We start from the raw sequence: 23878 nt of genomic DNA, 5'->3' as shown, positions 1-23878 counted from the left end.
TTTAAATGAAATCAGTATTACCCTGAAACAACGTTTGACTATCTGTTCTGGGCACTGTGGGTATTATACATTTTGTAATAAGTCTTAACTTACTAACTTTGCAACCTAATCAATGCATACGTACATATTTATTTCACTGAATTATGATTATTAAGTGAAATTATGTATGCAAATGCCAGCCGTAGTCCCTGGTATGTTCATAGTGGACAACATTCAATGCTGATTCTATTGAGTAATTATTCCAACAGTTCATCATTTTGTTAGGGCATCACAGAGGATCAGACTTTTAAAACCCTGGTAGGGAAGGAAACCGTCCATCTGCATAGAGGGTGCTAAATTTTATTGCTACAGGTTATTTTATGTTATCTGATTCCATATTAAAGTAGGTATATGAGTTTCAGGGTCAGATGGTGGAGAAAAATAGAAAGCCTGATTACACTGTAACTTTGGTAGAAGGCATGCTGCCTTGAGCCATTCCCAAGTTCTTTCTGTAACAGGTGCCTCCTTCACCTATCCGTTCATTCAACAAACATATGCCATGTGTCAGGCACAAGGCTAGTTGCTGCAGACACTGGGTCAGGGGAGAACCAGCACCTACCCTTGAAGATCTCACCAAAATGTAAATGTATAAGGTGCTGTCCCCATAGCACATGTGATGGGGGTGCCCCGTGCTGGGGTACAGAGGCTGTAGCAGTTTGCCCTGTGGGAGTGTGGAAGGCTTTTCAAGGTAAACATCTGAGCTGTACTGACTTGAAGAAAGAGACGGTCTATCAGTTAAAATGTTGTGGAAAGTGGATAGTCCAGAAGGGGAAAGTTTATGTGAAGACAGAGAGACATGATGGTTCAAGGAAGTGCGGTTCAGGGGGTGGAGAGACACCGGAGTGTAAGAGAGGGAAGGGCTGGAGGCTGGGTGTGCTGGGTCCAGACTGAAATGGCCTTCCATGTAAGCCAAGAAGTTTAGAAAACTATGCATTCAGTGATTTTAAAAATTTATTCATATTCTGCCCTATTTCAGAAAGGATTTAAGGGCCAGAGTTGGAACTAATGTTTGCCAGTATAAGGAGTCAACAGGTATTTTTAAATAGGAAGATACTTGGCCAGTTAATTGTTTGGTTAAGAATAAGACAGCTGCTGGTAGCAAGGAAGATGGATAGAAGGAGAGAAGAGAATGAAGACAGAGAAGCAGGCAGAAAGATGTTGCAGAAGAGCCTGGCAATTGCTGAGTGAGGGCCCTGGAGCCAGAATGCCTGGGTTTGAGACCTGCTTCAGCATATATGAGTTTGGGCAAGGTACTTAACCTCTCTCTTCCACAGTGTCCTCATTTGTAAAATGGGGTTGTAGTGAGGGTCAAATTATATATATATATATATATATATATATATATATATATATGTAATATATGTTATATATTACATATATATGTTATATGACATGTAACATATATTATATATGTTCTTGAACAAGAACATATATTTATATGCTCTTAGCACAGTGCCTGGCACATAATAAGCAGTTCAGTATTAGGTGGAAGCAAGGTACTGGAGGTGGTGGTGGGTGGGGGTGAAGGTGAAGGTGAAGGCGTGACCATAGCTCTGTCAGTGGGTAGAGAGAGGGAGGGCTAAGAGACATTTGCAGGTTGGAGTCATGTGCTGTAGCTAAGTCAGGGAACGCAGCAGTGTTATTAACCGAGATGGGCCCTACAAACAGGAGTGGGTTAGAGGTGGGGGAGGAGAGGTGAGGAGGAGACACTGAGCTCGCTTCTGGTCAGGACGGTCTGGTGCGCATGGGATGAGGGCGGAGATTATAAGCAGAAGACTCTGGAGCCAGAGACCAGATGGCTGTCGTGGCCATTTGTGCATTCGTTTATAAAACACGTATCAAATGCCTGCTGTGTGCCAGCCACTGTGAGGGGCTTTGGTGACATGTAGCCTCAACAATTTAGTGGAGAAAAAATGACCAAAATAACCAAAAAGGCAATAGGAATCATGAGGGTAAGTTATATACTGGAATATGGTCAGGATGTCATGTAACTTAAGAGGTGGCCTAGGTAGGTGGTACTAGTGTGGAAATACTTTCTGGGAGGATATCCCCTTGAGTGATGCTTAAAAAGTGGTTGTTTCTAGATGAAGGAGGAAGTGACTGAGCACACGGCCTGAAATAGAAGGTGTGTAGTGTGTGAACGGGCATGAGGCTGAAAGGGTGACCTGGGCAGATTGTACAGGGCCCTGTATGGCTGTAAAGAAGTCCACTAGAGATGCTTAAGTAGGAGGGATGACAAGACCAGATTTGTCACTTCGTATTCTTCTGGTCACAGTATGAAGTATGATTTGGAGGCAAACAAGGCTAAAGACAGAGGGGAATGTTCATTCATTCATTTAATAAATATTTACAAGCACCTACTGGTGCCAGGCACCAAACCAGTTGCTGGAGTTCCAGTGGACTATAGGACCCATGCCAGTCCAGCTCCGTAGAGCTTCTCTTCAGGTGTGTGTATGTGAGGGACAGTGTATGACTGGCTAAGAGGCTATCATAGCAGCCCAGGTGAGAAACAGTCCAGGCTGAAACAGGTACAGTGAGAAGTGGTTGTAAGAGTTGTTTCGTTTTGTGTCAGGAGTTAAAGTTGGCAGATATTGCTGACTGAATGGATGTAGGGGTAAGAGAAGGCTGTCTAGGATCACTCAGAGGTTTTTAGTTGTTTCCCTCAAAGGGATTACAAATTCGGACAGGCGGTGTGTTTTGCCTGCCACTTGTCAGCAGTATACTAGGCAGGTTGAACTCTCTGGCTCTGTTTCCTTATCTATGAAATGAGGCTGACCCTTGTATCCAACTCATGGGGTTCTTTGAGGATTAAAAGAGCTAGTGAATATAATAACTGGATAGTAAATTGCAGCTATTACTGTTGACACCGTGCAGACAGCATCTAACGTGGTGTGGTGATCCGAACTCTGTGGTTGTTTAGTAGCAGTAGTTAGTCATGTCCGACTCTGTGCAACCCCATGGACTGTAGCTCACCAGGCTCCCCTGTCCGTGGGATTCTCCAGGCAAGAATACTGGAGTGGGTTGCCATTCCCTTCTCCAGAGGATCTCCCCAACACAGGGATTGAACCCAGGTCTCCTGCATTGCAGGCAGATTCTTTACCATTTGAGCTACAGGAAGTCCTAGGTGTTTAGTAAGTACGTACTAAATGAAAGACAAGAACCAGTTCAGCAAATTTAATCAAGTGATGTCACTAGCATGGGATGATCCCTCAAAGTGGGTTACACACAGCAGAGGCTGGCGAGAAATCTGTGGATCTCTCTTTTTTTGAAGTACCTTCAAACGTTTTCTTAGAATTATATAGTAATCTACCTGTAAATATTTTCTATAAATATGTATATATATTTTTCCTTAACATACTTTCTTACCTGTAGTCTTTTCCTAGAACTATATTCAAATTATTTTAACTTGTCTGCATGCATTTAAATTACTTCATTTATATTCCTGTTATTAGATTTCTGACTTATATAAGAGCCTAGAACAAAAAGAAAGCAAAATCCAGCAGCTAGCAGAAATGGTAAAGAAATTCGAAAAGGAGTTCAAGCAATTTGCACAGTTGTTTGGCAAAAATGGAAGCTTCCTCTCAAATATGCAGGTGAGAAATGGCCTTTCTATTCATAACCCAGATTTAACCTCACAGCCAGTTAGCTTTTTAACTAACTTTTTAAATGGAGAAACTAACTTTTTAAATGGAGATAATTCCAAAGGTGCAAAGCTAAGACAGTACAAAGAACACCTGTGTGTTCCGCACCCAGATTCACTCGTCGACAGTGTTCTGTCCCGTTTGCTTCCTTCATCCTGTCTCCCCTGCCTCATCCCAACCCTGTCCTTAGCCCCCATCCTGTCCCTGTCTCTCTCTCTTTGTGGGTGTTCTTTCTGAACCCTTTGAGAGTAAGCCGCCTATTATAGCCCTTTACCCCTACACGCTTCGCAATGTATTTCCTAAGAATAGAGATCTTTTACATAACCCAGTGCACTTAGCCATGCCAGTACACGTTTGCACTGGTACGGTACTTTTACACAATTTATGAGGGTTGTCACTATTGACCCAATATTTGTCACTTGACTTCAGATTTATTGAGCACATCTGTAGTTCTGCATTTTGCAGTCAACAAAGTAAAACTATTAATTCCTTTGGGAAGAAAATGCTTTACACATTACTAAAATAGAGCAAAAATTACTTTGTAAATCATGACTGTTAAGTAACCATAAACAGATTTCTAAAGAATAATGTCTTTATTGTGATTTTAAAATTTATAGTGCAAAATATTTCATAATGTGATATGGGCAATCTTTTTGAGGATTATACCAGAAAATGTAGGCCATGTCATTTCCATACTTTGTCCGCATACTGTATGGATGTGTGTGTGTTTGCGTATAGCAAAAAGGAAATCCATCAATTGTTGTTATCTTAATTCTGACCTTTTTCTAACACAAAAACCAGTCAAGAGTGAAGACACTGAGGGCGGGAGAAATGTAGTTTTGTTTAATCCCTTCCATCTAAAGAGAGCAACTAAGTGTTCAGGCCTTATCTTGGGGCACTGAGTACCACCTGCCGTGCTCAGACCAGAACAGATGGGCCTTCTTCCAGCACATTCTCTGCCCTCTCGCAGAGCGGGAGTGAATCAGAAGCGTTGTGACGGAGAAGGAAGTGATAAGGCAAGAGGACAGACAGGGAGAACATAAATACAAAGATAGGCTAAAGAACCAAGAGGGGAAAATCCAAGGGAGAAGTAAGACTCAGGTGAAGAACAGTTCAAAGATTTGAAACAGGAGCCAAGATACTGTAGAGCGGGGAGGAAGGTATTAGGTGATTCATCTCTCTGACATCCTATCCTCTCTCTTCTGAACCGTGCATTTTTTTCACTGCATTAATTGGTTAATTCAAGGTGAAATGTTTGAGATGAAAAAATGTGATCTCAAAGAATCATTCATGTTTTTTTGACGTGTTGATCTATTTTGTACTGAAAGGTTCTTGCCAGTCACATTGACAAGTCTGCTTGGCTAGAAGTTCAGGTGCGTCAGTTACTACAAATGGCTAACCAGCAACAGAGTAAATTTGATCTGAAGCCTTTGGTGGAAGCAATTGATACAGTGAAACAGAAAATCACCCTGCTGGAAACCAATGACCAAAGACTAGGTATGTCTAATGTCTTCTGCTTCCCTTCTCGTGCTTCATGACTTCTGCATGTGTTCACAGAAACAAGAAAATGGGCCAGTGGAGAGGCACAGCCATCCAGGGTCCACAGTGCTGAGTCTGGTATTTGTGAAGCAGAACAATATGAGGTTCTGGGCACTCAGACAAAAATGATGAAGGGCCCTGAGTGGGAACTGGAACAAGGACAGGGTGGAAACAGGCCAGGAAATTCCAAGAATAGGGAATGATGGTTTGTTAAGGAGAGCAGACAATGAGAAAGCTAGGGGAAAGATGTGGTAGGGAACATTGTTTCAAGTATAGAAAAGCAGAGACACGTTTGGCTATTTGAAAGCATCCCAGTTAGAATGTAGTGGGGCTTACCATGCCAAAGCCTGCTAGACGCGTGCTGAGTGGGTCTTCTCTACACTTCAGGGAGCTTCAGTTCAAGAGGACGCATTGGGGTTTTCTTGGGGCCAGTCTTTCCAAGACATGAGAATCATGGAGTCAGTATTATTAACATGGATGTCACATTGGTGGACATTGAATTCAGTTCGTTTTGGGAATGTCAGAATTCTATTGATTCTCTTTGGATAACCAAATTTCATTTTGGGCATATTTGAAAGACAGCTTTAAGGCCTTCAGAATCTTTTTTTCTTTGCAGTTGTTTTGGAAGGGGAGACTAACAAACATGATGCCCACATTAATATTCATAAAGCACAGCTGAATAAAAACGAAGAGCGATTTAAACTGCTAGAAAGCGCCTGCTATAACGGAAAGCTCATCTGGAAGGTGACAGACTACAAGCTGAAGAAGAAGGAGGCGCTGGACGGACACACAGTATCCATCTTCAGCCAGCCCTTCTACACCAGCCGGTGTGGCTACCGCCTCTGCGCTAGAGCCTACCTGAACGGGGACGGGTCTGGGAAGGGGACGCACCTGTCTCTGTACTTTGTGGTGATGCGAGGGGAGTTTGACTCACTGTTGCAGTGGCCGTTCAGGCAGAGGGTGACCCTTATGCTTCTGGACCAGAGTGGCAAAAAGAACCACATTATGGAGACCTTCAAGGCGGACCCCAACAGCAGCAGCTTTAAGAGACCCGACGGGGAGATGAACATCGCCTCCGGCTGTCCTCGCTTTGTGGCTCATTCCACTCTGGAGAATGCCAAGAACACCTACATTAAGGATGATACCCTCTTCTTGAAAGTGGCTGTGGACTTAACTGACCTGGAGGATCTCTAATCATTGCTTCTGGAGGGATAAAAGGACTCCTTGAATCCAGAACCTGTGGTTAATGTAGGGACTGAATCTGGGCTCAGTACATATTTGTACTTGGCTTTTTGTCCTTAACGTATGAAGTCATTTTAAGGTTTCTCAAGTGCTGTCTTCTTTTTACATTTTATTGTCCCAGTTTGAAACTTATAATACTCAGACTATCTTCTCATTATTTATATTTTTATATCTCTTCAAAGACGTTAACTTCCTTAAACGTAAGGACTGAAGCATACCTCTTTAACTGGTGCTTAGTGTGGGGTCTCAGGGTCTCAGTCTTCTATAATATTAAATGTCTTTGAGGACACAGATGTATTAGTAGAACTTCTAATCGAAAGTGTTTTGGTATTTTTATATTTGGCCTGTGGATTCTAGAACTGACCTTAAGCCTACAAAAGCTATCTTTTAGGGTAGGCTATTTCAGTTGAGTAGTTAAGTAGGGTGGTTGTTGTTATTTAGTCACTATGTCATGTCCAACTTTTTGCGACCCTGTGGACTACAGCCCACTGGGGTCCTCTGTTTGTGGAATTCTCCAGGCAAGAATACTGGAGTGGGTTGCTATTTCCTCCTCCAAGGGATCTTCCCAACACAGGGATTGAACCTGTGTCTCCTGCATGGCAAGCAGATTTTTTTACCTATGCCTCCAGGGAAGCCCAAGTAGATGGGTAGTGTACTTCAAAGTCAGTATACCCAGTTTGGATCAGACTTTTTTGGGTTAAATACTGTATTGTGGAAGCTACTACACTTTTAATACTTTCATGAAATTTACCAGTAGTCAGCAAGCACAGTTTTGCAAGGCTGCATAAGAACTTGTGAATAAAGTAAGTATTTTCATTCTTCCTGCTGAAGTAAAGCAGAAAACACTGCATAGTATATATATAGAGAGATACAGCCATCCAGCTAAAGTTATTAGGTCAAACCACATGACAGAACTATTTACAAACAAAATGATCAAGTGTTAGCAATTTCAGAAGATTCAACTTAATATATACATACATGTTTAAACATAGTTTACAGATATTTTGGTAATTATAGCAAATTAATATTAGGATGGGCAGAATTTAGTATATGATGGAGAAAGTGTCATATATGGATAAGAGGAATTAAAACCTAGGGATAACACCATTAAAATTTCCTCTGGAAATCAGAACTCCCATCTGAAATCGATGGCTAAGAAGAGTGTCTTTTTCTTTTTGAGTAGAATTTTGAGTTCATAAATTGGTTTGAAAATTGGCGTTTATGTAAACTTACGATGTTTCTTGTCAGAGCCCTGAGTACTTTGTGAAGAACAGAAAGCACGTGTTCTTCTATGTCTATCCGTATGGGTCTGAGAGTGTAAATACAAGTCTACACAAAGCCCTCCTGACTCTTGACATGGTGGTAGTAGTTTAGTCGTGTCCGACTCTTGCAACTCCATGGACCAGAGTCTGCCAGGCTCCTCTGTCCGTGGGATTTCCCAGGCAAGAATACTGGAGTGGCTTGCCATTTCCTTCTTCAGGGGATCTTCCTGACCCAGGGATCAAATCAGCGTCTCCTGCATTGGCAGGCGGATTCTTTAGTGACCGAGCCACCAGGGAAGCCCTGACTCTTGATAAGCCTGAAGTGAAGTCACTCAGTCATGTCTGACCTTTGCAACCACATGGACCGTAGCCTGCCAGGCTCCCATCCATGGGACTTTCTAGGCAAGCATACTGGAGTGGGTTGCCATTCCTTTTTTCAGGGGCTGTTCCCGAACCAGGGATCGAACCTGGGTCTCCCGCACTGCAGGCAGACTCTTTACCGCCTGAGCAACCAGGGAAGCCTAGACTCTTGATAAGCCTGAGCTTAACCCAAAACTACCCAGTTTTCCTGGGCCTTCACTCTTGTTATGCCATTGAGCACTACCCACACTAGGCTGGCTCCCTTGAGCGTGTACAGGCAAGCACACACGTTACAAATCTTGATCAGTTGACCTCACAGAAGCAGCATGATTGATACCAGTGACTTCTGGAATAGTTGGAACTTTCTTCCTCTCTCCCTGTGAAATTTTCAAGATATCAAAGACTCATACTACACAAATCTTCCCAAAGGGTTAAATTCAAAGCCCTGAGTTCACAGAAGAAATCTGGTAGAGAACCACCCTGCAGGTGCTGGTGAACTCGGGTGCAGCTGGCGGTCAGCCCATCCTCTCAGGCAAAGTCAGCAAGTCTTTCTGTAGACCACACAGCTGGATGCTGGTGGTTCTGTGTGCTGGTCCGCAGTGTTTCTCATCTGGTCCAAAGTCATCCTTGTGTTCTGAGGAGCAGGAAGAGCACACTGTTGTGACTAGTTTTAAGCCTTTGATGTGAAAAACATTTCAAAGTGAATTTATCAAAACACTGATTTTGTGTTTTAACCAACTTCTCTACATGAAAAGTATGACTTATGGCATGGTTTGCTTATAAGCTCAGAGTCCCTTCATCATTCAAACAGTGAACACAGAACAAGGTATTCTATAATAAAAAGCACTTCTCTCTCACAAAATAAGAGTTGTGAATTTTGTTGTAAGGAAATTGATCCACGGAAATTATTTTTCCATTTTTATGATCCAAACAGTTATTTTTATTCTGTATCTGTAAGGTTTAAATTTATTCCACTTTGGCCTGATTCAGTTTCTGATGAAAAGAAAACGACACAGCAGGCATAAACGGGGAGTTAACAACCTTGAGAAAGGTGCGTGCAGGATTCAAGGAGGGTATGGAGGTGGAGTACACACTCACACACCTCAACAGATCTGAATTCTGACGCTTGGTCTCCAAATATGATGATTTCAGAGAAACAAGAAATAGTCACAGGGTCCATTCCCAGCACCTATCTTGAACACACACAAATGGAACAGAGTGCCACGAACCCTTTGTGGAGGCCCTTGGACAATCAGTCCACGCTGCAACAACCTCTTTTCTCTTGAAAGTGGTTGCAGACATGGGCCTTCACCTTACATAAGAATTCTGAGAAAGCTTTGATGGATGCACAAAAGAGGACTTGGGTGGTGAAATTCCCTGGAAACATCACATTTTAGGGAGGAGGAAGAGCAGCCTGCCAAGCACTTGGAGAAGAGGTCAGAGATCAGAGTTAGACACCAAGGGAGATGGGAAGAGAAGTGAATGTCAGCAGGGCCAAATCCCCGCTGAGAACAGCAGTCACTTCCAGGGCACTCCACAGCATCCTTGAACTCCTCATCTCCCTGAAGACTCCTCTGTCCAAGTACCTGCTGAATATCTAAGCACAGAGGTCGCGTGAGTACCTTCAAGTACACTTCACCAAAACTGAATGGGAGGTCTCCACACTCTCCACCACCACCAACCCATGACTCCCGTGTGTGTTCTCCCTCGGGGAGTGACGTAAGCATCCATGCCAGAGCTTGGACACTGTGGATTCCCCCCGACTTTCCCCATCCAGTCGCCCAGCCAGTGTGCCAACTGAACCTCCAAACAATGTCTTAAAACTATTTCTACTATTCCATATCCCTCCTGTCTACTACTGCCCTGTTTGCTGGCCTACAGTTTTTGCTTCACAACTGTTCTCGCTATATTTTCTTTTGCCTCTTTCAGATCCAGCCTCACATTGACACCCAATAATCTCTAAAATGAAAATTCAAGGGTGACTCCCCACCTCACCCACCCACTGTGGCTCCATCACCCACAGGACTCCAGCCTCCCTGGCCTGGCAGGCAAGGCCCTGCATACCTGCTTCAGCCTCTCCAGCCTCACCTCCTGACCATTCTGCCTTGATTTAGCAACAGCATACTAAGCCATTTTGACGTTTGTCTGTGCTTGTGCTCATTTCTATCTAGAATATTCTTCTCCATCCTCACCTCCTCCATTGCCTGGTGGATTCTTGCTCTTTAAGATTCTGCTTTGGCCTCACCTCTCCAAGATGCCTTCTCAAACTAGCCCTTACTCCCTTGCACTCAACCCCTACCCTCCACTAGGCCAGGAGCCCTTGCTCTGAGCTGTATACCTCCTTGTCTATAACTCACTTCCTGTACTTTTCTTTTTTCCCAGAAAACAAATGTTAACTGACTATATTTTTGTCAGATTTTACTTTAGCTGCAAATAAAACAGATGTCATCCTTGTCCTCATAAAACATAATCTGGAGATCATCACAGCAGTGAACCAAAATGCCCACTGTGTGCATGTTCCCAGTTGTCCGGATAGACTTTGCCTCCTAACTTCCCCCGCCTCCACTCACTGCCAGAAACATGTATCTCTCAGACCATTCTGCATATTTATGATGCTAAATAAGAGAATAGGCAGAAAACACTTGAAGGGAGAGCCCAAGGTGAAATTTATAAAGAAAAGCCAAAGCAGCCCACTTAAGTGGGACTGGGGAGAATTAAAGAACAGTTCAATGGGAACTGATGCTTTTATTCTTCCAAGAGACCCATGTTAAAGACTAGAATACATGTTTATCAAAATGGATTAAAGACCAAAATGTAAGGCTGGATACTAAAAAACTCTCAGAGGAAAATATAGGCAGAACACTCTTTGACATAAATCATAGCAAGACCTTTTCCAATCCACCTTCTACAATAATGAAAATAAAAACAAAACTTAACAAATCGGACTTAATTAAACTTAAAAGCTTTCGCACAGCAAAGGAAACCATAAAACGAAAAGACAACCCTCAGAATGGGAGAAAATATTTGCAAAGGAAGCAACTGACAAGTGATTAATCTCCAAAACATACAAGCAGCTCATGCAGCTCGATATCAAAACAAACAACCCAATCAAAAATGGGTACAAGACCTAAATAGACATTTCACCAAAGAAGACATACAGATGGCCAACAAACACATGAAAAGATTTTCAACATCACTAATTATTAGAGAAATGCAAATCAAAACTACAATGATATATCACCTCATACCAGTCAAAATGGCCATCATCAAAAAATCTACAAACAATAAATGCTGGAGAGGATGTGGAGAAAAGGGAACACTCTTGCACTGTTGGCAGGAATATAAATTGGTTACAACCACTATGGAGAACAGAATGGAAATTCCTGAAAAAAAACAAAAATAGAACTACCATATGACTTAGCAATCCCACTTCTAGGCGTGTATCTGGAGAAAACCATAATTCAAAAGCATGCGTGCACCCCAGAGTTCATCACAGCACTATTTACAATAGCAAGGGCATGGAAGCAAGCTAAATGTCCATCAGCAGAGGAATGGATAGAGAAGATGTGGTATATATACAGTGGAATATTAGCCATAAAAAGGAATGAAATAGTGCCATTTGCAGACATGTGGATGGACCTAGAGATTGTTATACAGAGTAGAGTAAGTCAGAAAGAGAAAAACAAGTGTTGTGTAATATCGCGTCTATGTGGAATCCAGAAAAATGGTACTGATGAACTTGTTTGCAAAGCAGAAATAGAGTCACAGATGTAGAGAACAAACGTATGGTTACAAAGGGGGACAGGCAGGATGGGACAAATTGGGAAATTTGGACTGACGCATATACACTACCATGTATAAAACAACTGATGAGAACCTGGGCTTCCCTGGTGGGTCAGAGGGTAAAGAATCCGCCTGCAAGATGCCTGGGTTCAATCCCTGGGTTGGGAAAATCCCCTGGAGGAGGGCATGGCATCCCACTCCAGTATTCTTGCCTGGAGAATCCCCATGGACAGAGGAACCTGGCGGGCTACAGTCCACAGGGACACAAAGAGTCAGACACGACTGAGCAACTAAGCACAGCACGATGAGAACCTACTGTAGAGCACAGAGACCCCTACTCAGTGCCCTGTGGTGACCTGAGTAGGAAGGAAATCTGAAAAGAGTGGATATGTGTACACACATAATGGAGTCACTTTACTATAAAGCAGAAACTAACAGCACGTTGTAAGCGACTATACTCCAATAAAATTTAACTTTAAAAAAAGACTAAAATACATGTTAAGACTCTGATGCTGGGAGGGATTGGGGGCAGGAGGAGAAGGGGATGACAGAGGATGAGAAGGCTGGATGGCATCACTGACTCGATGGACATGAGTTTGAGTGAACTCCGGGAGTTGGTGATGGACAGGGAGGCCTGGCATGCTGCAATTCATGGGGTCGCAGAGAGTCGGACATGACTGAGTGACTGAACTGAACTGAACTGAAAATACATGTTTAAGTTATTTTGGCTGTTTGAGTCACACTTGCTTGAATACAACTCCTTAGACCTTAGACTCTGGCTCCAGGATAAGTATAGAACAATACAAGTTGTGATAAATGCCCTCAAGAAAATGACAGACTACAGTGAAGGAGTAATGGCTTTGGATGGGGAGGATATGTACACACTCTGGGTTGTCAGGGAAGGTAACATGATAGTCAGTGCTCGGGTGACATGTTTCCTGGCTGCTTAGCACTTTGGAACACCCTTATAAAATCTGAGCAATTTCCTGTGAGGAAGCTTGCCTCCTTGACCTCCTTTGCAGCACAGGAAAGTGGCCCAGGTCCCAACCATCAGGCAGTGAGGCAAAACTTCAACTTGAAAGATGAAGTTGGAAAGACTCAACTTCTTTTTTTAAGGTTTGCCAGATTCTGACTTCCCAGTGGTGAGTGGACTGGAGGCAGAGTTTCTGGAAGCCCGTCCTTACTTCTGTAGGTTGTGTTTCTAGAAGCTGTGTTGTTGCTGTCAAATGACTGTGGCCACTGTGATGGATTTTTGCTGTTGCCTCTTGTGTGTCTTGGTGTCACACCTGGCTGTGCTATATTCACAGCCGGCCTCTGTGGTCTTCCTGGAGCTTCTGTGGGCAACATAATGTTAAGGAAGGCCCTGTCACATTCAGAATGGATCCTGTGGTTTGTAACTAACCAAGTTTGTAACTTGATTCAGTTTGTAACTGAATCAAGCTGAGACCTGAAAGATGAGTGAGCCCTGAGGGGAGCAGATGGTATGAGAATTCGGGGCAGAGGGCACCAAGGAATAAATAAAGAATTGTTTTAAGGAGCTGAGATGAGGCCAGTGTGGTGGGAGCCCATTAGAAGAGGGAAGGGTGACACCTGACGAGGTTAGAAGTGGAGGCAGTGCCCAGAATCTAGTGCTGAAGTCACGGTGATGAGGTTGTGGTTTATGTGAAGTGCAGTGAAAGTTGACCTGATTTGGGCTGGGGAAGGCATGATCTGATTGACGTGTTCTAAAAAAATGCTCTGTGTAGAGCACAGATAAGAAGGGGACACAGAGGTCACAGGGAAAGTATTAAGGTTACACCATACCGCAGTTCTTTTCACAAGTCTGTGCCCTTCCTAGATCACAAACCCCTTGAAGGCAAACACCATGTCTATTTCAAGTGCATGAAAAGTGCTCAGTGTATTACACAGAATTGTGCATAAACACTAATGCACAGAATCTTTGTAACAAATCTGTTAGGCAGGTATAATGCCCATTTCATAGTTGAAAAAAACTGATGATTAGAGAGAGCTATGTGCTATGTACTAAGTACTGTCCTAAGAATTTTACACACCCAATATGTATTAACATGCAAATCCTCTCAGCAATCTTATTGGGTATATGCAATTTTATCCTTGCTTACAGATGAGGCAATGGACACAGAGAAGTTATGTAATAAACTCTAGTTTACACAGCTAACAAATGGTAAAGCCAGGATCTGAATCCAGGCAGTCTGACTTCAGAGGCTCCACTCTTACTATGCAAGGCTGCCTCATATGGGTACTGATTAACTCTACATGCTGCTAAAAATATATAAAATTAAATGAGTTAAAATATAATAAGAATAACCACTGGGATAAAGACTGAATGTTTAACTTCCAAACCATTAAAGAAAAAAATAAACTGGAAAAAGAAACATCAAACCAAACACAGAAGAGATGAACACAACAGGAAGTATGATACACAGAAAAAACAAGTTAGAATTAAACCCAAACACATAAATAACAACGAGTGAAGTTTTACTATTAAAAGAGGAAATATCTCAAACATGGGGGACACAGGTATATGCTTTTAAATATTCATCTAAAACAAAGCAGAACAACTAGGTATATATTCAGAGATGCTCTTGCACAAGCCCAGAAGCCACATATAAGAGTTTCCTCCAGGATTGTCTATAATAGCAAAGAACAAGGGGGAGGAAAAGCTCCCAGCAAACAAGGGATGCCATGGGCGTGGAGCATCACATGGCTGGTGGAAGGGTAAACTGCTGCTAGTGCTGGAGAACAATATGGCAATTTCAAAGAAAGTTGAATTGTACAATTTCATTTCTAAACATGTACCAAAAAATTCTTGCCATGGGCCCAGTAAGACGTGTACAAGTATGGCCATTAATTCATACCATAATGGCATAAATCAGGAATCATTAAATTACTAGCAACAGGAGAATGGATAAATTGCTTTATAGTCCTATGATGCTCAGCACTTAAGATAAAAAAAACTAGAAACACATGAATCAACATGAATAACTTTCACAAATACAACAAAATTTACACAATGGTATCATTTATGTTAGGTTTAAAAAACATATGAAATAATCAGATCAGATTAGATCAGATCAGTCGCTCAGTCGTGTCCGACTCTTTGTGACCCCATGAATCGCAGCACGCCAGGCCTCTCTGTCCATCACCAACTCCCGGAGTTCACTCAAACTCACGTCCATCAAGTCAGTGATGCCATCCAGCCATCTCATCCTCTGTCGTCCCCTTCTCCTCTTGCCCCTAATCCCTCCCAGCATCAGAGTCTTTTCCAATGAGTCAACTCTTCGCATGAGGTGGCCAAAGTACTGGAGTTTCAGTTTTAGCATCATTCCTTCCAAAGAAATCCCAGGGCTGATCTCCTTCAGAATGGACTGGTTGGATCTCCTTGCAGTCCAAGGGACTCTCAAGAGTCTTCTCCAACACCACAGTTCAAAAGCATCAATTCTTCGGCACTCAGCCTTCTTCACAGTCCAACTCTCACATCCATACATGACCACAGGAAAAACCATAGCCTTGACTAGACGAACCTTTGTTGACAAAGTAATGTCTCTGCTTCTGAATATGCTATCTAGGTTGGTCATAACTTTCCTTCCAAGGAGAAAGCATCTTTTAACTTCATGGCTGCAGTCACCATCTGTAGTGATTTTGGAGCCCAGAAAAATAAAGTCTGACACTGTTTCCACTGTTTCCCCATCTATTTCCCATGAAGTGGTGGGACCAGATGCCATGATCTTCATTTTCTGAATGTTGAGCTTTAAGCCAACTTTTTCACTCTCCACTTTCACTTTCATCAAGAGGCTTTTGAGTTCCTCTTCACTTTCTGCCATAAGGGTGGTGTCATCTGCATATCTGAGGTTATTGATATTTCTCCTGGCAATCTTGATTCCAGCTTGTTTCTTCCAGTCCAGCGTTTCTCATGATGTACTCTGCATATAAGTTAAATAAACAGGGTGACAATATACAGCCTTGACGAACTCCTTTTCCTATTTGGAACCAGTCTGTTGTTCATGTCCAGTTCTAACTGTTGCTTCCTGACCTGCATACAGATTTCTCAAGAGGCAGATCAGGTGGTCTGGTATTCCCATCTCTTTCAGAATTTCCCACAGTTTATTGTGATCCACACAGTCAAAGGCTTTGGCATAGTCCATAAAGCAGAAATAGATGCTTTTCTGGAACTCTCTTGCTTTTCCCATACAATACTGTATGTTATATTCATATATATATATATATGAAATATATATGAAATATATGAAAGCTTATATTCATATATATATATGAAATAATACTATATTATATATATATATACATATATATATATATATGAATATAAGCTTTCATGGGAATGACAGAACATCCTTTGGAGAGGAAGAAAGGGAGAATGAAATTGCAGAAAGGTTCCCAGGAGGCTCTAACTGAATAGGTAAGATAAAATCTGAAGCAAATATGGAAAAGTGCTAAAATGCAGTAGTTAGGTGGCTGGTATATAAGTGTTCATTATATTATTCCCTGTAACTTTATACATGTTTGTAACATTTCATATTAAACATTATAAAGACTGAGCTTTCTACAAAGAACAAAATAAACCAAAGAAATAAGATGGAAGAACTTAAAGAAAGCACATTAATGAAAGAGGAAAATATTCTACGATAGAGGTTATCAATAAAATAAAGTTGATTCAATAAACCTGATAAAGAAAAAAAGACATCAATATGTAAGAATGAATTAAGAACAATATGAGATCAAAAATTTTAATATCATATACAATTTAATACTGTTTGAAAATGTAGATGAAATGGGTACTTTCCAGAGGGGAAAAAAAACAAACAAACTTATCCCTTAAAAAGTCACCACATCTTGATGACTTTAAACATCAGTTCTTCAAAACCTAAGACTAACAGACTAAGACTAACCAGAACAACAAGGGAAGCCTTGAATTCCCGGAGAAATAACCCCACCTTTCTCAATGGTACGTCTCCATATTATACAAGTACCGTATCTGGGCAAATCTACCGAAAACTTTGCCATCTGGCGACAGTCTATTACAGATTTGAAACGGAATCCCAAGCAAGTTCCGGGGAAACGTTGCCGTCTGGTGACAACCTGTGACAGAACCCGCCCCCGGTTTGAGGTTCCTGACGAGTGGGCAAACAGTCTCCAGTCAGCCCGCGAGCAGCCCCCGCAGGGGGCCCAGAGGCCGGAAGAGGCCCTTTGGCTCCGCCCCGCTCCGCGTGGTGGGCGGGGCGCTTCCGGCCGCCTGACGCGTGCGCGCCCCAGACGCCGCGGGCCGCCCCTGGCACGGCGCGGCGCCGCCGTCCTGCCTCCTCAGCTTCATTGCGTCGCGGCTGCCCTTCCCGCCCAGAAAGGTCGTTTCCCGCCCCCTGCAGTTTCCAGTACGTGACTGTCCCAGTCGGAGCTGCGGCGGGAAAGAGGTCGCAGGTTCCCCCTCCATCACCTCCTTGTGAAGTCCCTCCCTGGCGTCTGGGCCCCTCCAGGTCTGTCTGCCGCCACTCCCAGCGCTCGAGGTTTCCCCAGAAGCTGTGTCCTTTTCCGTGAGCTCTTCGGTGATCTGAAACGGTCGCCAGCCTCTCACTTGTATTCTGGAGGGTGTGTTCTTTGTGCACACTCGTCTCAGCCCTTCCTCGTCCTGCTTATACACCGTGGGAAGGCTCCCACCATCACTTCTACCCCTTCTTGCCCCGAGGAATGCGATCTTACTTTCTGCTTCAGAATCTTCCCGTTTTCTAACTAAATCGGTTACCAAGGGACCAGCCCTCTCAGCGCAGAGCCCCTCCTCCCCTCTAAAAAACCCCTTCCTTTTTAACTAATAGCAACAATTAACGAAAAGAATATCTTAAGAGCCACTGATCTGTGTGTTTAACAGGCGTTCTTTTTTTAATCATCGCAAATAGGATGCGATGGAAACTGAGGAAGAGGAAACTGAGAAAAGAGGAAACTGAGGAAGAGGAAAGTTAATTTGCTCTGGGTAACAGTTTGCCTGGGGTTGAAATCTGAATCCATTGTGTAGCTGGCTCCAAAGCTGTTGGACTCACCCCTTCCTCTTTCACAAATCCTGATCATTCTCCCTTTAGTTGCTTCTGAGAATTTTTTCTGAATTCTAAAAGGTCCCTGTTTATGGAAATGTGACCTTTAAGAACTTTTTCAGAGCTTCTCCTCAGGCAGACCCTTGAGTGTTCCATTTTATCAGGCATCTAGACTCTGAGCTTAGTAATATTTTGCATCCCCACCATGTGCTTGGAGAATTTTGAGCATTACTTTACTAGCATGTGAGATGAGTGCAATTGTGCCATACTTTGAGCATTCTTTGGCATTGCCTTTCTTTGGGATTGGAATGAAAACTGACCTTTTCCAGTCCTGTGGCCACTGCTGAGTTTTCCAAATTTGCTGGCATATTGAGTGCAGCACTTTCACAGCATCATCTTTCAGGATTTGAAATAGCTCAACTGGAATTCCATCACCTCCACTAGCTTTGTTCGTAGTGATGCTTTCTAAGGCCCACTTGACTTCACATTCCAGGATGTCTGTCTCTAGGTGAGTGATCACACCATCGTGATTAACTGGGTAGTGAAGATCTTTTTTGTACAGTTCTTCTGTGTATTCTTGCCACCTCTTCTTAATATCTTCTTCTTCTGTCAGGGCCATACCATTTCTGTCCTTTATTGTGCCCATCTTTGCATGAAATATTCCCTTGGTATCTCTAATTTTCTTGAAGAGATCTCTAGTCTTTCCCATTCTGTTGTTTTCCTCTATTTCTTTGCATTGATCGCCGAGGAAGGCTTTCTTATCTCTTCTTGCTGTTCTTTGGAACTCTGCATTCAAATGGGTATATCTTGCCTTTTCTACTTTGCTTTTCACTTCTCTTCTTTTCACAGCTATTTGTAAGGCCTCCTCAGACAGCCAATTTGCCTTTTTGCATTTCTTTTTCTTGGGGATGGTCTTGATCCCTGTCTCCTCTTCATAACAATGTCATGAACCCCTGTCCATAGTTCATCAGGCACTCTGTCTATCAGATCTAGTCCCTTAAATCTATTTGTCACTTCCACTGTATAATCAGAAGGGATTTGATTTAGGTCATACCTGAATGGTTTAGTGGCTTCCCCCAGTTCCTTCAATTTAAGTCTGAATTTGGCGATAAGGAGTTCATGATCTGAGCCACAGTCAGCTCCCGGTCTTGTTTTTGCTGACTGTATAGAGCTTCTCCATCTTTGGCTGCAAAGAATACAATCTGATTTTCGTGTTGGCCATCTGGTGATGTCCATGTGTAGAGTCTTCTCTTGTGTTGTTGGAAGAGGGTGTTTGCTATGACCAGTGCATTTTCTTGGCAAAACTGTATTAGCCTTTGCCCTGCTTCATTCTGTACTCCCAAGGCCAAATTTGCCTGTTACTCCAGGTGTTTCCTGACTTCCTACTTTTGCATTCCAGTCCCGTATAATGAAAAGGACATCTTTTTTGGGTGTTGGTTCTAAAAGGTCTTGTAGGTTTTCATAGAACCATTCAACTTCAGCTTCTTCAGTGTTACTGGTTGGGGCAAAGGCTTGGATCACCATGATATTGAATGGTTTGCCTTGGAAATGAACAGAAATCATTCTGTCATTTTTGAGATTGCATCCAAGCCATGGCACCCCACTCCAGTACTCTTGCCTGGAAAATCCCATAGATGGAGGAGCCTGGTAGGCTGCAGTCCGTGGGGTCGCTAAGCGTTGGATATGACTGAGCGACTTTACTTTTACTTTTCACTTTCATGCCTTGGAGAAGGAAATGGCAACCCACTCCAGTGTTCTTGCCTGGAGAATCCCAGGGACGGGGGAGCCTGGTGGGCTGCCATCTATGGGGTCGCACAGAGTTGGACACGACTGAAGTGACTTAGACATTAGACTGCATTTTGGACTCTCTTGTTGACCATGATGGCTACTCCATTTCTTCTAAGGGATTCCTGCCCACAGTAGTACATAAAATGGTCGTCTGAGTTAAATTCACCCATTCTAGTCCATTTTAGTTCACTGATTCCTAGAATGTCGACGTTTACTCTTGCCATCTCCTGTTTGACCACTTCCAATTTGCCTTGATTCATGGACCTAACATTCCAGGTTCCTATGCAATATTGCTCTTTACAGCATTGGACCTTGTTTCTATCACCAGTCACATCCACAACCGGGTGTTGTTTTTGCTTTGGCACCATCCCTTCATTCTTTTTTAAGTTATTTCTCCTTTGATCTGATGCTTTTGAACTGTGGTGTTGGAGAAGACTCTTGAGAGTCCCTTGGACTGCAAGGAGATCCAACCAGTCCATCCTAAAGGAGATCAGTCCTAGGTGTTCATTGGAAGGTCTAATGTTGAAGCTGAAACTCCAGTACTTTGGCCACCTGATGCTAAGGGCTGACTCATTTGTAAAGACACTGATGCTGGGTAAGATTGAGGGCAGGAGGAGAAGGGGACGAGAGAGGATGAGATGGTTGGATGGCATCACCGACTCAATGGACATGAGTTTGGGTGGGCTCCGGGAGTTGGTGTTGGACAGGGAGGCCTGGTGTGCTGCAGCTCATGGGGTCGCAAAGAGTCGGACACGACTGAGCAACTGAACAGACTGACTGACCCTGTGCTCTGTTACTGTAGTTCATTTGCTAAGTCCTGTCCCACTCTCTGTGACCCCATGAGCACTTCCCTGTCCTTCACCATCTCCCAGAGTTTGCTCAAACTCATGTACATTGAGTTGGTGATGCCATCCAACCATCTTGGCCTCTGTCGCCCCCTTCTCCTCCTGCCCTCAGTCTTTCCCAGCATCAGGGTCTTTCCCAGTGAGTTGGCTCTTCATATCAGGTAGCCAAGGTATTGGAGCTTCAGCTTCAGCATCAGTTCTTCCAATGAATATTCAGAGTTGATCTCCTTTAGGATGGACTGGTTGTATGTCCTTGCAGTCCAAGGGACTGTCAAGAGTCTTCTCCAACACCACAGTACAAAAGCATCATTTCTTTGGTGCTCAGTCTTCTTTATGCTCCAACTCTCACATCTGTACATAAGTACTGGAAAACCCATAGCTTTGACTATACAGAACTTTGTCAGCAAAATGATGTCTCTGCTTTTAATACACTGTCTATATTTGTCATATCTTTTCTTCCAAGGAGTGAGCGTCTTTTAATTTCATGACTACAGTCACTGTCCGTAGTGATTTTGGAGTCCCAAGAAAAGAAAATCGGTCACTGCTTCCTCTTTTTCCCCTTCTGTTTGCCATGAAGTAATGTTACCAAATGCAATCATTTTTGTTTTTTGAATGTTGAGTTTTACTATATGCTTATGCTTCCTTGGGCTTCCCTTATGGCTCAGATGGTAAAGCGTCTGCCTACAATGTGGGAGACCCAGGTTCGATCCCTGGGTCAGGAAGTTCCCCTGGAGAAGGAAATGGCAACCCACTCCAGTATTCTTGCCTGGAGAATCCCATGGACAGAGGAGCGTGGCAGGCTACAGTCCTTGGGGTTGCAAAGAGTCAGACATGACTGAGAGACTTCGCTTTCACTTTCAGATGCTGTCATAGGCACAGGGACTGTACACCTGGTACAGTGCTATGCTATGCTATGCTAAGTCACTTCAGTCGACTCTGTGCGACCCCATAGACGGCAGCCCACCAGGCTCCCCCGTCCCTGGGATTCTCCAGGCAAGAACACTGGAGTGGGTTGCCATTTCCTTCTCCAATGCAGGAAAGTGAAAAGTGAAAGTAAAGTCACTCAGTCGTGTCCGACTCTTAGCGACCCCATGGATTGCAGCCTAACAGGCTCCTCCGTCCATGGGATTTTCCAAGCAAGAGTATTGGAGTGGGGTGCCATTGGGGCCTCAATAAATGTGTGGTGGATTAACCAACTTAAAAACGCATAGAAAATAAAAACCATCTCACTGTCTAATAAAAACCAGTCACTGTTAGCAACTTAGAGCATGGCAGCATTCAATTTTCCTACAATCTGACATTTCATATGTTATGCAGCCCTAATCACTGTTTGTTTGAAGAATTTGGTCTTTCATACTTGAGCTAAGAGCCAGCAGCAGAGCAAATAGGAAATATGGCCTGCACCCAGCCAAGGCCACAAAGTAGAATGTTTGCAGACAGGTCTATGACATCAAAGAAAACTAGTGGTCAGGTTGAGGTGCCCCCTCAGCTCAGTCCTTTTATTCCTGGGGGACTTGGGATGGGTAACAAGGTAAAGTACCTTTTTGCCCCTCCCATTTCCTCACCCTCTTCTCAATGGACTTTGGCTATGGCCTTTGGAAGCTAGGTCTTCCCATTGGATTCTACTTGGGTATATTTAGGTAGAAAAACATTTTGCATCCTCTGCTCAGATACATATTATCTTTTTTCTTAGTTTATGATTTTTAATATTTAGAGCAATAATCAGTTTGGACTTATTTTGATATATATGAAAGATAATTTTTTAAAACTTTCCCAAATGTTTACCCAAGTATCCTGTTTACCAAATAATCCAGCCTTTCCTGTTGATTTAAGATGCCCTCTTTATCTTACACTGTTTAGAGGTTTTGAATCATGAGAACAACCAATCTATGTTTTAGAAAGAGTACTCAAGAGTTGGCTTAAAACTCAACATTCAGAAAACTAAGATCATGGCATCCGGTCCAATCACTTCATGGCAAATAGATACGGAAACAATGGAAACAGTGATAGACTTTATTTTGGGGGCCTCCAGAATCACTGTAGATGATGACTGCAGCCATGAAATTAAAATGCTTGCTCCTTGGAAGGAAAGCTATGACCAACCTAGATAGCATATTAAGAAGCAGAGACATTACTTTGCCAACAAAGATCCATCTACATCTAGTCAAAGCTGTGGTTTTTCCAGTAGTCATGTATGGATGTGAGAATGGACTGTAAAGAAAGCTGAGTGCTGAAGAATTGATGCTTTTGAACTGTGGTGTTGGAGAAGACTCTTGAGAGCCCCTTGGACTGCAAGGAGATCCAACCAGTCCATCCTAAAGGAGATCAGTCCTGAAGGTTTATTGGAAGGACTGATGCTGAAACTAAAACTCCAATACTTTGGCCACCTGATGCGAAGAACTGACTCACTAGAAAAGACCCTGACACTGGGAAAGATTGAAGGTGGGAAGAGAAGGGGATAACAGAGGATGAGATGATTGGATGGCATCACTGACTTGATGGACATAAGTTTGAGTAAGCTCTAGGAGTTGCTGTTGGTGATGGACAGGGAAGCCTGGCATGCTGCAGTCCATGGGGTCGCAAAGAGTCAGTCATGACTGAGCGACTGAACTGAACTGCAAGAGAAAGTATGGCAAGAGATAGCTAAAGAATATTTGCTGCTAGAGCCCCATCAGAGGTTAATCTGAGAAACGTAATGCATTGGTCCCTTTTTGGAGCACTTCCTCTGGGGATGGGCACTGCCGCTGGGGTGGAGGAACAGCTGTGGTTCATGCGAAAAAGCTGAGCTCTATAAAGTGTGGTCTGGACTTCCAGGGCCCAAGGCATCTTCAGGGGGTCTGAGAGATCAAACATGCTTCCATAAAAATACTAAGGTTATTTTACTTTTTCACTGTGTTAACATTTGCAGTGATGGTACAAAAGTAGTGGTGGGTTTTTATTTACCAGCAGTTTTCTGCTGAGACCTTAGCGTGAATCAGTGCAGTGGCACCGAACAGTGCTAATGTGTTCTTCTCTGTCATGCACTAAAAGAAAAAGACGGAAGGAAGAAAGGAAGGAAGAAAAGCCAGCCAGTTTCAAAAAGAATGCTCTTGGTGAGGCAGTAAAAGTCATTCATTTTACTAAACTCAACCCTTGAGTATTCATCTCCAGTATTCTGTGTGACAAAATAGGAACTGCGCACAGCGTACTGTGTACTGAAGTACAATAGTTTTTCAGGGAAAAGCCCCATGTGATTGTTGGGAGTTTTGAGCTGAAATAGCTGGTTTTTTTCACAGAACACTACTGTTACTTGAAGAAAGAGGACTGACAAATATGATTATCCA

The 23878-nt window shown here is 43.1% G+C and overlaps 1 protein-coding gene across 1 annotated transcript in view; it reads left to right on the top strand.

Annotated features, from left to right (window-relative positions):
• TRAF5 (TNF receptor associated factor 5) overlaps positions 1-8940 on the top strand; it is a 45940-nt gene extending 37000 nt beyond the window's left edge. Inside the window, exons 9-11 of the mRNA XM_027565671.1 lie at positions 3492-3632; positions 5009-5177; positions 5836-8940. Of these exons, the coding sequence (XP_027421472.1) occupies positions 3492-3632; positions 5009-5177; positions 5836-6413 (888 nt within the window). The 3' untranslated portion in view covers positions 6414-8940. The remainder of the gene's footprint in view (positions 1-3491; positions 3633-5008; positions 5178-5835) is intronic.
• The last annotated feature ends 14938 nt before the right edge of the window (positions 8941-23878 follow it).

This window comes from Bos indicus x Bos taurus, chromosome 16, assembly GCF_003369695.1.
Source record: "Bos indicus x Bos taurus breed Angus x Brahman F1 hybrid chromosome 16, Bos_hybrid_MaternalHap_v2.0, whole genome shotgun sequence".
Lineage (NCBI taxonomy): Eukaryota > Metazoa > Chordata > Mammalia > Artiodactyla > Bovidae > Bos > Bos indicus x Bos taurus.
The sequence above is the reverse complement of the archived record's forward strand: the minus strand, read 5'-3'. Positions and strand labels throughout refer to the sequence as shown.